Source organism: Lissotriton vulgaris, chromosome 3_1 (assembly GCF_964263255.1).
Source record: "Lissotriton vulgaris chromosome 3_1, aLisVul1.2, whole genome shotgun sequence".
Taxonomy (NCBI): Eukaryota; Metazoa; Chordata; class Amphibia; order Caudata; family Salamandridae; genus Lissotriton; species Lissotriton vulgaris.
In genome coordinates this window covers 540,305,989-540,318,514 of record NC_141689.1, presented here as the reverse complement: position 1 = coordinate 540,318,514, position 12,526 = coordinate 540,305,989, and the positions used below count along the sequence as shown (strand labels likewise).

The 12,526-nt window shown below is 42.3% G+C and overlaps 1 protein-coding gene across 1 annotated transcript in view; it reads left to right on the top strand.

Moving 5' to 3' along the window:
* The window catches only part of TNPO1 (transportin 1), a 1,561,564-nt gene that overhangs the window by 1,251,866 nt on the left and 297,172 nt on the right, over nt 1-12,526 (top strand). The window contains exons 16-17 of the mRNA XM_086960799.1: nt 2,156-2,314; nt 2,399-2,486. Of these exons, the coding sequence (XP_086816925.1) occupies nt 2,156-2,314; nt 2,399-2,486 (247 nt within the window). The remainder of the gene's footprint in view (nt 1-2,155; nt 2,315-2,398; nt 2,487-12,526) is intronic.

Here is a 12,526-nt window from a genome sequence, read left to right as displayed (position 1 = left end):
TTATGTTATGACTTACATGAGTTAGTATGGTATATTTGGGACCTTTTACTGTCTCTGCTCTAATCACTCAAGATCACGTGGGTCCCCACTATTGTATGATGTCACACCATACTCTGTATTGTTTTTCCCGCCCTTTTTTCATGATGATTATTCCATGACACTGGCACACCCACTGAAGTCACATTCTTTCTTACCTTGCTCCAGGATTGTCTGCGTACTCTCCATAGGCACTTTAGGGTGATCCCCTCTTCCCTTGCTCCCCTCAGACGCCATCGACTAGGGATACAATGTGTTATTCCCTTCGTCCCCTCATCCTTTTTCTTGTATCCTTACCCAGCCCTTAAGAGTCACAGAACCAATGCCTGTGACGAAACATGTGTCGGCTGGCCATTTGTATAATATTCAGTCGTAGCGTTATTAAATAAACCTTTGAACTCTGAACTGGTGTAGACCACAGCTATATTGACTCGGGACTGTGCTCATTTTGCAGTGTGGACTCTGAGTGGTCCATACAACTCCCAGGGGTTATTGGGTATTCCTCCCGACCTGGAAGCACTGTACATACCTAGGCTCATTGCGGACAGCGCGCACATCAGGCAGAGCGCCAGTCTTCCTGCCCTCACTAAAAACCCTACCCCCTAGCCTTCACCCCGTTCCACGTGGGCAGTCCACCACTCTGCCTGCCTTTTGCACTCCACATCATCCCTCTAAGGAATAAAATAGACTCCACCGACTGGGTTCAAAAAGAGCATTGTCGTTCTTCCTTGACAGCACAAAACAGTTCCAAATAGACTATCAGCTCTTCGTGGGGTATGTCTGGGCCAAGGGAAAGCTGTGCTGAAATGGACCATCTCCTGATGGATCTTGCTCATCATTACAATCTGCTACTCATTGGACAGGAAGCATTCCGCCAGAGCAAAGGCTGCGAAGTTAGCATGTGGAGTCCCGGTCCTGAACATGTGCCAGGCAGCAACGTGGGCATCTCTGCACACGTTTACCAAGCACAATTTCATGGACAGAATGGTCTGTAGGGACGGGCTCTTTGCTTGTTCGGTTATGCAGGACTGTTTGGCATGAAATTGTTTTGCAGACCCACCTCCGGGGAGGCATTGCTTGGGTATCTATTCTAAGGTAAGGAATCTGCAGCTAGAAGTCTCTATCAGATGAACAAGTTAGTTACCTTCGGTAACGCCTTATCTGGTAGAGGTTCTATCTACCTGCATATTACTTACTGACCCACCCACCCATCCTTCCCACTCTCAGAACCAATTACTAGGGTCAGGGCTGTTCCCCTTTGAGGTCCTAGTTTTAAACAGCGATGGGCCGTGTTCTTCATGGCTACAAGCTCCTGGCATGAAACGTTGCAATAAGTAACTAACATCAGCATGTTGGGGTGGTGCCTTTATTGGCACCACGCACATCATTCCCAGTATGGGCAATGCCAACCATGCAACATGGAGCTAAACGACGCCACCTACCGGTGCACTGGGGTACTGCCCATGAAAAATCTCCTTATCTATTATAATGTCTGGGGGTTATTCTATGGTAAGGAATCTGCAGCTATATATCGCTACCTGATAAGGCGTTTCCCAAGGTGATTAAGTTGTTATTTAGCACAGCTTTTCTTTATCGTCTGTTATAACAACGTCTTTATTTAATACTAAGATCTATATATTCACAATGAAAAATTCTCCCAACCCTCCAGTCCCTGGCATATGGAAATACTTCATTGTCAGTGGTTAGTCAGTCCCGCTGTGCATGTGGGAGCCTGTTGATATTTCTCTATTTACTAACACCCACCTTCCTCAACCTTAACTAGTTCTGACAACAGGCGTACATACCGTAAGGTAGACTGCAAAAATCATTAATAACATTTTTCCGGTGGGATTGTTTGAAGGTGAGCTTGGCTCAACTCAGAAAGATAATCCATGCAGTTAGCATGTGCATGGTTCTTTACGTTTTTGCTTGTGAACTGGTTTCCAGTCTCACTCCTTACTGCTGTGCTGAGGTGGTATTAAAAGGCTTAACCACTGGTTTTAGAGTACTGAGTTTAAAGTTGGATTGCTTTTTAAAAATAAAAACATTTGTATTTATTGTATTACATAAGCTCTGTCTGTGCCATCTCACACTGTCTATTGTTTTTCCTTCATTCCAGTTGCACAATGCTCAGCCAGAACAATATGAATCGCCAGACAAAGATTTTATGATTGTTGCTCTTGACCTACTTAGTGGCCTGGCAGAAGGCCTTGGAGGCAACATCGAACAACTCGTAGCACGTAGCAACATTCTTACATTAATGTACCAATGCATGCAGGTGAGAACTGCCAGTGGGAAAAAAAAATAACCTGGGAATAATGATACTCCGAATAGACTGTAACATATTTTCCTTTTTTCATAGGATAAAATGCCAGAGGTACGACAGAGTTCTTTTGCATTGTTAGGTGACCTAACAAAAGCATGCTTTCTGCATGTCAAGCCTTGTATTGGTATGTACATTGTAATTCATGTTCTACTACATTTTCTTACAAACACTGACTAAATCGGGTGTGGAAATAATGAAGCATTGTTTAATTGTCAACGTTCTTTAACAGCTACCAGTGCAAAAACCTGTTTTACTTGATTTTATGTTGGTTCCTCTACCTTATTGATAAATTAGGTCTTTGAGTTGCAAACCTGTTGCTTGTCTGTGTGTTATGAGTTTCAATGGGCAATTAGCGTGAACTTTTTTTGCTGAAGTCTTACAAAATGACCAATGAGAGAACTGCAGCCCTCAATGAAACCCGAAATGGTAGAAAATAGTGTGCAGTGAGCAAGCCACAGCGGCTCAGGTTGGATTAGAGAGAAGACCCTAAACGAAAGCAGAACATAATGAGCTAATTACTCAAAAATGAGTGGGAAATGATTCGACTGATGAAAGGGAAGAGAAGGGAGCAAGAGAAAGTATGTCACAGTGGGATTTGGTTGGATTTGAAGTTTAAAAAGTGTGTTACCAGTTGAGGCAGAGTGTAACTGCCGCAGTTTATAGTGGGAAAATGATAGATGTAGGCAAATGATTATACACCTTAAAAGTATTTAAAACATCTCTTTCTGTACAAGTTTTTTCTGACATTAGAGAATTGCAAACCTCAAGTATCTAATAGAGAGAGTTACTGCATCACAAATGCAGATTGCTAGTGACTTTTACTAGACATAAGTGTGCTCTTGTCAATACACGGTCAGGGATGTATGAAATGTGAAGTTAAGTAGTACATTTGTTTAATTGTTTGTGATATAGTGCTCCCTTTACAATTTGATGTGTGTGTCCTTGTAGATATCAAATGCACAAAAGGTGCGTTTTCCCATCATGCATCAGCACAGGAAATTACATCATAGCACCCTGCATTCCTCCCCCTCCCAGACCTTCTTAATGGTAGCTGCAACACTGATGCCCAGCAGTCACGCCAAAGATGCAACAAAGGCAAGCCCGTGTGTGCTGACCTCGTCCAGCGCCTGAAACCCTGGTCCAATCATCGGCCGGCGATACTCCGCAGAACTCCTTAGGTCACTAGACCCCGGACACCGTTCCCCCAACTGCTGCCATGTGGTGCCTCACACCAATGTAGGTGCTTTCACCTACACCTACTGCCGGTTCTCTAGCAGCCACACACCCGTACAAAAACTAACAATGCCCTCAACACCAATTCTCAACACAAACACCAACAAAGCCTATACCCCCTTCTATGCCACAACAAACCCAATACATGCTTCCTAACACATGATCACTCAGCAAACACCCAAACGAAATATGAGACCTGCTAAGTAGTGACATGCCGGACATCCTCTTTATCACAGAGTACTCTCTCATTCCCTCATCCGACATCACCACAGCAATACCAAAGTTCTACAAGATTGCTCAAGAGGACTGCCTTCACAAGCCCGGAGGGGGTCTCGCTATCATTTACAAGGAAACCTTCAAATGCACAACATCCATTGAGAATTCCACCCCATTCATGGAACACCTGCACTTCAAACAGTAAATCTCAGACAAATTCACCCTGAACTGAACCCTCACCTACTGACCACTTGGACCATGAGCCACCTTTACCCACCACATTACCATCTTCTCACTCCGCTCACCATAGACTTCAGAGCCTGTATTGTCCACAGTGACCTCCACTTTCACTTGGAAGACCACAACAACCCCTGCTCCACAACACTACTCGAAAGCTTGACAACAAAGGGCTCACCCAGCTCACACACCGCCGGACACACATTGGACCCCATCTTCATCACAAGCGACAGTATCAAACATAACTCCACCTCACTGCTCATATGAACCCACTTCTCCATCATCTACTTTGAAATCAACACACCTCAAGTCAACACCCCTAACAGGATCAGATTTCCAAGCCACAGCTGGGGCAACATCACATAAGCAGACTGGCACAGCGCCTTCAGCACAGAACCCCACAGTCAACTTCAACAAGGACATCAACAACTAGATCACCAATAAAAAAGCACTAGCGAGCTGCATCAGAGGAAGCTCCAAACGCTGCAAGGGGAGATCTTCTCAATCATTGAGAATTTCATCTTGCCCTCAACTACTGTCGCCAACATCTCTGCCTCCCAGCAACTCTGCCACAACCTATCCAACTTCTTCTACAGTAAAATCTCAAATGACTACAGCAACTTCGCACACCAACCCAACACCAGAGAACTTGTTGCTAACCTCCCCACCACCAACCATGATGGCGAACTGACAAAATGAACAATCCTCGACAGAAATGACACAGCAGTAGTCATGCGGACAATCCACTCAGGGACCCCCAATGGACCCATGATCCCGCCACTTCTACAACCTGGGAACATCACCAATTTCCACCACCCTGACCCACATCAACACCTCTATCATGCCTGCCACTTTACCAGTTGAATGGAATTTTGCTGAAATTAACACCCTCCTCAAGAAGACTCCAGCCGACCTAAATCAAATGAGCAATTTCCTACCCATCTCCCTGCTTCCCTATCCAACCAAAGTGATTCAGAAAGCCATCCGCAAGCAACTCACAACCCACTTCAAACTTTACCATCTTCTAAACAACACTCAATCAGGATTCAGAAAGAACCACAGCACTAAAACAACACTCATTGTGGCCACCGATAACATTCAAATTATCTTGGACCGAGGAGAAGCAACAGCCTTGATCCCGCTCGACCTCTTTGTCGTCTTTGGCAATGTCTCCCATAGCACCCTTATCAGTGGACTCGGCGAAATTGCCATACAAGGATCCTCTCTCATATGGATCGGTTCCTTCCTCACAAAGGGTCAGGCTGCCACCCTTTACGACGGATAAACCAGAAATTGATATGCAGAGTAATACCGGGATCGTCCCTCAGCCCCACCCTTTTCAACTATACATGACACCACTCGGTAACATCATCTGATCAGAAGACATTGTTGTCATCTTCGCAGACACCCATCTCATGATCTCCCTGATAGACAAAACAATCGCCTTCAGAACCATCTTCACCAACTGCATGACCTTGGTAGCTGACTGGATGCGAACCAACTGCCTGCAGCTCTACTCCCACAAGACCGAAGAGCTGATCTACGGCAAAAAGACCTCCCCATGGGACACCACCTGATGACCGTCTGAGCAAGAACCAACACCCACAGACCACGCAAGAAATCTAGGGGCCATCCTAGACGACCAGCTCAACATGACTACTCAAGTCAGTCAAAGTCAAGTCAGATAAAACTTTATTCGGACAATATCAACCATAAAATCACTCCTATGCACACTGAGATAAAAAGATTAAAACGTATACAATACTTAGTAAAAAGGCAGATCCAATAAAACATATACCGCTCTCATACATGGGTTTCTGAGCCCTAATATGTGTTAGCCATTAATTTAAAATGCAAAAGAAGAAACCATAATCAAAACTACTGCACTTTTGTAGACCTTATTAAACTGTATTCTATACAGTACTAACAGATAATTAAAAAAAAAGCCCAATGCCCAATAAAATGACATTTCTAGGATCGATTCAGTGCATAATAAAAAAATGTCCTTCACCGTTAGACTCCTGGTAAAAAACTCGCAACCCCAAAGCATATCAAAGGTGAAGACAACATTTGCAAATATATTAGGGCTGGCCTTACTTGTGCAAAATTACAATGTTTTAAAAGTGGTCAAATATATTTTGGCCGGAGGTCATTATAAAATCCGCAGTAAATCATGAAGTGTAAAAGATCTTGGTCCGAAAAATCCTCACAAGAGCAGGGCTTTTAAGCCCCCCGGTTTAGAAAAACCCTTGGGGACCGTAAGACACCAGTGGATACATTTAAACCTAGATCTGGTTAAAAGAAAACGATGATGTACATTTTTAATGTAAGACCAGTAAGGTTGTTCTAGGGACCCAGGACTCAAAATTATATATTGGCGTATCGTGTTTTTTTTTTTGTAGTTTGCTATTTTTCCTTTCCACCATCCTCTTGGCTAGAAATTGCCTTTTAATTACTTTCATCTCACCAGGGTGCATCTTTCTAGGGCAGGGGTCTCCAAACCGGTCCTGGAGGGCCGGATCCATGCCAGATTTTTTAAATTACTACATGTATCTCAATGAGTTTATCCAAAAAATCGGGCATGGATCCAGCCCTCCAGGACCGGTTTGGAGACCCCTATTCTAGGGTGTCTAAAAAGCTTGGGCGCCCTATATTCACTAACTGCTGCGAGATGTAACCTAGACAAGTCGCCTCCATGGCCCTGTCAAGCCTCATACAATCTTTTAAAAAATTTGGTTTAGGGTATGAGTGAGGCTAGACCATGTTTTTGACCACCATATTAAAAAAGTCACTTCTATACAATCAGCTATGTAACCCTGCCCTAGTTCATTATGCACTATAAAAGATGGGGCAGGACTCGAAAAATCCAAAATATGGTACTAGTCTTGCAGGACTAGTACCTTTAAAAATCTCCTCAACCTAACTTCAACCTACTTGACCTCCGTTTCTGAAAGCGGAGCAAATGTGACAAGATAACAAGATTTAAAGTCAGCTTTTATTGCTCATTAACTTTGTGAGCAGTAAAAATGCCTTTAAATCTTGTTATCTTGTCACATTTGCTTCATTTTCAAAGACAGAGGATAAAAGTTAGTTTGTTTTCCTACTCGCCAGAAAGGGCGAGTAGGACCTAAAAACAGCTCGCCCTCGTTGAATTTCGTTCACAAATGCGAGCGGATTTTTCGAGCCCTGTGGGGTGCTGGGGATACAGATAAAAGTTTTGGCACGTATTTATTTTCGACCACCTGCAGATCGCCAACCTCCTCATAGCCTCCTAACTCGCTACCATATGTGGCCATTAGTATACATTTGTCATTATAAACCTTCAGTAGTGGCTGTAATGGTTTATTTCCCAATCTCCTGGCAAAATCGATGGTCGCTTCTGACGATCTAGACAAATGTTTTTTTTAAGTGTTTGTTGAGCAGCCCTTTTTGGTCAAACAAAATAATAAATAAGGAAATGTAGCAACATTTATTAGTCAGTTCACCACCTTTGCATAAGAGCGTACGCTTGTCACGCTTGTTACCAGATGACATTATATGGGACTTTGAGAAATTACTCAAGTCAACACAGTGTTCACCTCCTGCTTACACATCCTACGCATGTTGCCTCAAATCTTCAAATGGTTGAATCGGAACATCAGAGGGTCCGTCGCTCAAGCACTAGTCACCAGGGGCTGGACAACCGCAAGGATCTCCAAACAATCCCTACACAAACTCCAGACCTTCCAGAACACCACTGCAAGACTCATACTCAGGAAGCTTCACTGGCTCTGCATTCACAAGTGCAGTCAATTCAAACTTCTCACTCACACAAACATAGCCCTACTCATCACAGGACCAGAATACCTGAACAGCCTCATACACTTTCACCAACCCACCAGAAACCTATGTTCTGCCTCACTCTCACTCGTACACATTCCCAGCATCTAGAAAAGCAAAACTAGAGGTTGCTCATTCTCCTACACCACAACCAAGACATGGAACAACATCCCTCACCACAGCATAGCCTCCTCCTCACTTGTTGAGTTCCACAAGAAACTAAAGACCTGCTCTTCATATAAGCAACTTGGGGACCACAAACCTACACACCTGCTCAAGCACCTGGATACCCTCTCAGGTGATTAGTGCGCGATACAAATCAATATAACATAATAAAAGGTGGTGATAGGAACGCTTGCAAATAATCGAATCATAGGCAGTCACTCAGTGTAACATTTCATCAAATATTTTTTTGCCTACCATGCCACCTCAGATTAAAGTAATCTACGTGGTCATGGGTATGCCAATAGGTGGGTCCCGTGCTGACTGTGCCACTGGAACCAAGCTGCACCTGACTGAAGAGACCAAACAAGCCCGAAACCGGTCTTCCGTTGTTTGTGTTTAGGTTTGGAGAGAGACCTGGCTTGGTAGTTTAGGCTGGCTTATTCCTATTGGAACAGGATCAGTGCTGGTTAGCATATGCACAACAGAAAAAAGGGTATTAAGTATACGGGAAACAATGGCACTCAAACAGTATTAGCGTGTATATCAAATGAAAATTACAACAATCACTGGTGCTGGCAGGGAGGGGAGACCCCAAGAACCCCTCAATTTAACTGTGAGAATTCACATCTAAGAATTAAGAAACAAAATCCTGCGCACACAGATTAAGTACAAACAAGTAGAGTGCTACTATATATGATTCACAGTAACAAATGTCCAACTTAGATTCTTTGATGTATATCTCCTTTTATTAGATCGTCACACCAATTGGAATTCACAGCCAGCCGACACGTGTTTCGTTATAGGTCTATACAATTCTAGACACTATAACTCTTCAGGGCTGGAAAGATCCAGAAAACGAGTGACCTATAATCAATGTACTACAAAAGTAGTTTGTAATCAATGTGCCAAAGTGAATGTGACATATCCTCATTCCAAAAAATACAACCAGTCATATGGAACCCAGGAGTGATTCTAAAAGCAAATTTTAAAAGGAAATTAATCCTATTTCGTCATGTCTTAATAAATGCATAAAAATATAAACAGCACTATTGGAATGTAATCGTCAATATGATCACAAGAACAGAGGAAAAACACCCGTGCTGACTTTGAAATATAAATCCATTCTGCATGGTAAATAAAGCATGAATATCTACCATATTTTTTTCAAAAATTATTATTGTTCGTACATGAGCATGGTCCGACTGTATTTAAAGCTTGCGCTAAGGGATGTATGAAAGAGCAAAGGCGTGAACAATTCCACCGCATGCAACCCCATCAGTGCAATGCGTTATACAGATTATTTAAAAGCTACCTCAATGGCTGGATCTTTATCTGTAAGGGCTGTGTATACAGAGATAAGTAAGAAGGAGAAAAGGAAAAAACAGAAAGAGCAAAGGTTAAGTAGGTAACCGAGTGTAAAAGTGCGAGAAATCCCAACTAAAGGGGCAGAATAGCATAAACGTAGCTTCTTACCCCTAGTCCGGTGATAATTCCAACCCGGCAGGGTAACCTATTAGTAGGAGGATGACGGCGTAGTAGTTCTGTAAAATAATTAAGTGCCCCAAATTAGGCATAGGATATTTCGCATAAGAAGTTAATAAACAAACAAGTTGTCCAGAGGCAGAATTCCAATACAAATGCACACATCAAGCGAAAACATCTCAAATCAAGTAGGATCTAGGATGTATCCGATAAAACACCAAGTCTCACGATCACTACATAGTATGTGAAACTAAAAAATATAAGAATATAAATGAAACCAACTGTCGTGGCTATCACAGCCCTATGTATTAAACTAAAGAAGCCTATAACTGGGTACATGAACTGAGCTCTCATCAGTCCTACCCTAACTCATAAAGGTAGTCTCTTACCCGTTAGAACAGTTCAAATCACACTGTAAAGAGGAGACGCCAAATTTCAGCATATATGTGCCATCAACAAATCCATGGTCCAAATCGTGGAGTAAAAGAAATTCTTCACAGCACACCACATGGGTACGTGTGGTGTCCAAGTTCTAAAAGTGAGAAAAAACGCGATCTATTAGTAGATCAGTCCCAGTTGTGATAGCTATTAATGTAATTCAGGCAGTATCCAAAGGATTCCAAAATTAAGAATCCGCAATATAGCAATAGCCGTCAATACCCTCTATGTAACTCGCGTCCCCGACCCGGAAGGTAAAGTTGTAGCCTCCACGGGTTGAGAAAGCCTAGAATGCGAACCTCCGTTGAGATTCGAGAGATAGAAAACAGACTATGTTGCAGCTGGAAAAGTTAAAAAGTCCCGCATGTATAACTAGGGAGGTTCGAGGTCCCGATTGTAAAAGTACAATCTGAAAAAAAGTATAATTAAGCGGCTCCATCTACATATTCAGACCATATTCAGGCTATAGTTTCCAAACTGCTCATGTACTGCAAAGGCCACCATTTGCAGCCACCACAAGGTCCCAATGAACCGCAAGGAAAACGGAAAAGAAAGGGTATTGAGAATATCATAAAAGTGTAAATAGAAGAGAGAATTATATAGACAGCAATAAGAGAAAATTAAAAGTAATTACAGAGAAAGTAAAGAAGAACATGGTAAATTCTATTGAGTGTAACAATAATTAGCGAATGTGCCAAGCAACAAAAAGTGGCATTGTGATAAATAAGATAAACCATAATTCATGCAACGTTACGTATGAGTGTTACAACAGCCACTCTACGTCCAGGTTATTTAGTGGGTACAAAAATTAGCCAAATGAGAAGGGCAGAGAACAAAGTCTTTCCCAAAACCCTATATAAAATGACCCAATCAAAAAAAAAACTGAAAATGATCTATTCCAGTTCTCATTGATACGAAGTAATGCTATAGAATATGAAACACAATAGAAACAAAGTGGTGAGACACAGGACTACGGTGTACCTAGAATGACTATATTTCAGTCTAATAATAGTCCATCAGTCCTCCAGAAAGAATTGCATCTCAGGGTCACAATTGAGTCCCCGCCCCACTGTATGAAGTCGCATGATCCAAAACGCTTCAGCACGTCTAAGGCGAAGCTCTCTGTTGCCCCCTCTAGTGTCAATTGGAATGTGATCAATTCCGAAAAAGACAAATTCTTTTTTGGGGGCCTTGAGCTTGGCAAATACTTGCATGAATTGCCACTGGATATCTAGCATCATGTTGTAATAGCGCTCTAACATGTTCCCCAATTCTCTTTCAAGCTCCTAATGGTGCTACCCACATACTGGAGTCCACATTTACATTCGATGATGTATACCACGAATTTGGTTAAGCAATTAATATTCATACGAATGTCATAGGTTTTGTTGTCACAACCCTTGAAGTATTTCGTCTTATGTTTAGCCCACCTGCATATTCCATAGAAACCACATTTGAAAAAACCTTTATTCGGAGAGGTCAGCCATGAGTTGGTTTTTAGTGTTCTAGGAACTGTAGGGCTAAGTCTGTTGCGCAAAGTCCTACCCCTCCTAAATGTAATCTGAGGTTGTCTGGTCACATAATTGGTTAGAGTCTTGTCCGCAGTTAGGATGCTCCAATGTCTCTTGAGGCTCCTACGTAGGACATGGCTCAATTCATTAAAGTCAGTGACCATAAGGATATTGTCTTTTTTGTCCCCATTAGCAATAGGTTTAGGTTTGAGAGTTTCTCCCCTCTTGACTCGCCCAATTCTCTTTTTGGCCTTGTGAAGAATGCTAGGGGAATATCCTCTTTCTACGAAGCGTTGGTTCATATCCTCAAGGCAGTCTTGAAATTTTGGTTCCTCACTACAATTGCGTCTGGCCCTAACAAACTCACCATATGGTATAGCGCTGATTTGGTGTATAGGGTAGGCGCTTTCAGCATGTAAGATAGAATTACAAGCAGTATTTTTCCTGAAGAGACGGGTCTTTAATTTATTGTGCTCGGTGTACATTTCTATGTCTAGGAAAGAGATATGTGTACTGCTGAATTCCATAGTGAATTGTATCCCATACAAATTGTTATTCATGTATGTAAGAAATTCAAAAAGTTCGACCTGTGTGCCTGTCCATAGAAGTAGACAATCATCTATATATCTCCCCCAATAGAAGATCTTATCAATCCATTTTGCGCCTTCTGTGCCCCAAATCCAATCTTTTTCCAGACAACCCATGAAAAGACAGGCGAAGCTAGGTAAAAATTTGGACCCCATAGCGACCCCCTTGGTCTGTTTGTACCATTTCTCTCAATAAATCAATATTTTGTAAATTAGTAAGTAAAAGGTGTTGTTGGACCACAGACTAAACATTTAATCCCAAGCACAAGGAAATTTCTTAGCAGAGACTTTGAGACTTAGGTTATGGTACTGATGAATTGTTCACAGATCTGAAACCCAAGAAAGAGTGCAGCGATAGCACTTCATTGTATCAAAGGTGGACAAAATAGATTAGAAATTGTTGATCAGCCCCCTTATTCCCAAAAGTTGTCTTTTGGCTGCTGAGGAAACCTCCTAGTGACCAGGCTTCAGGCCTT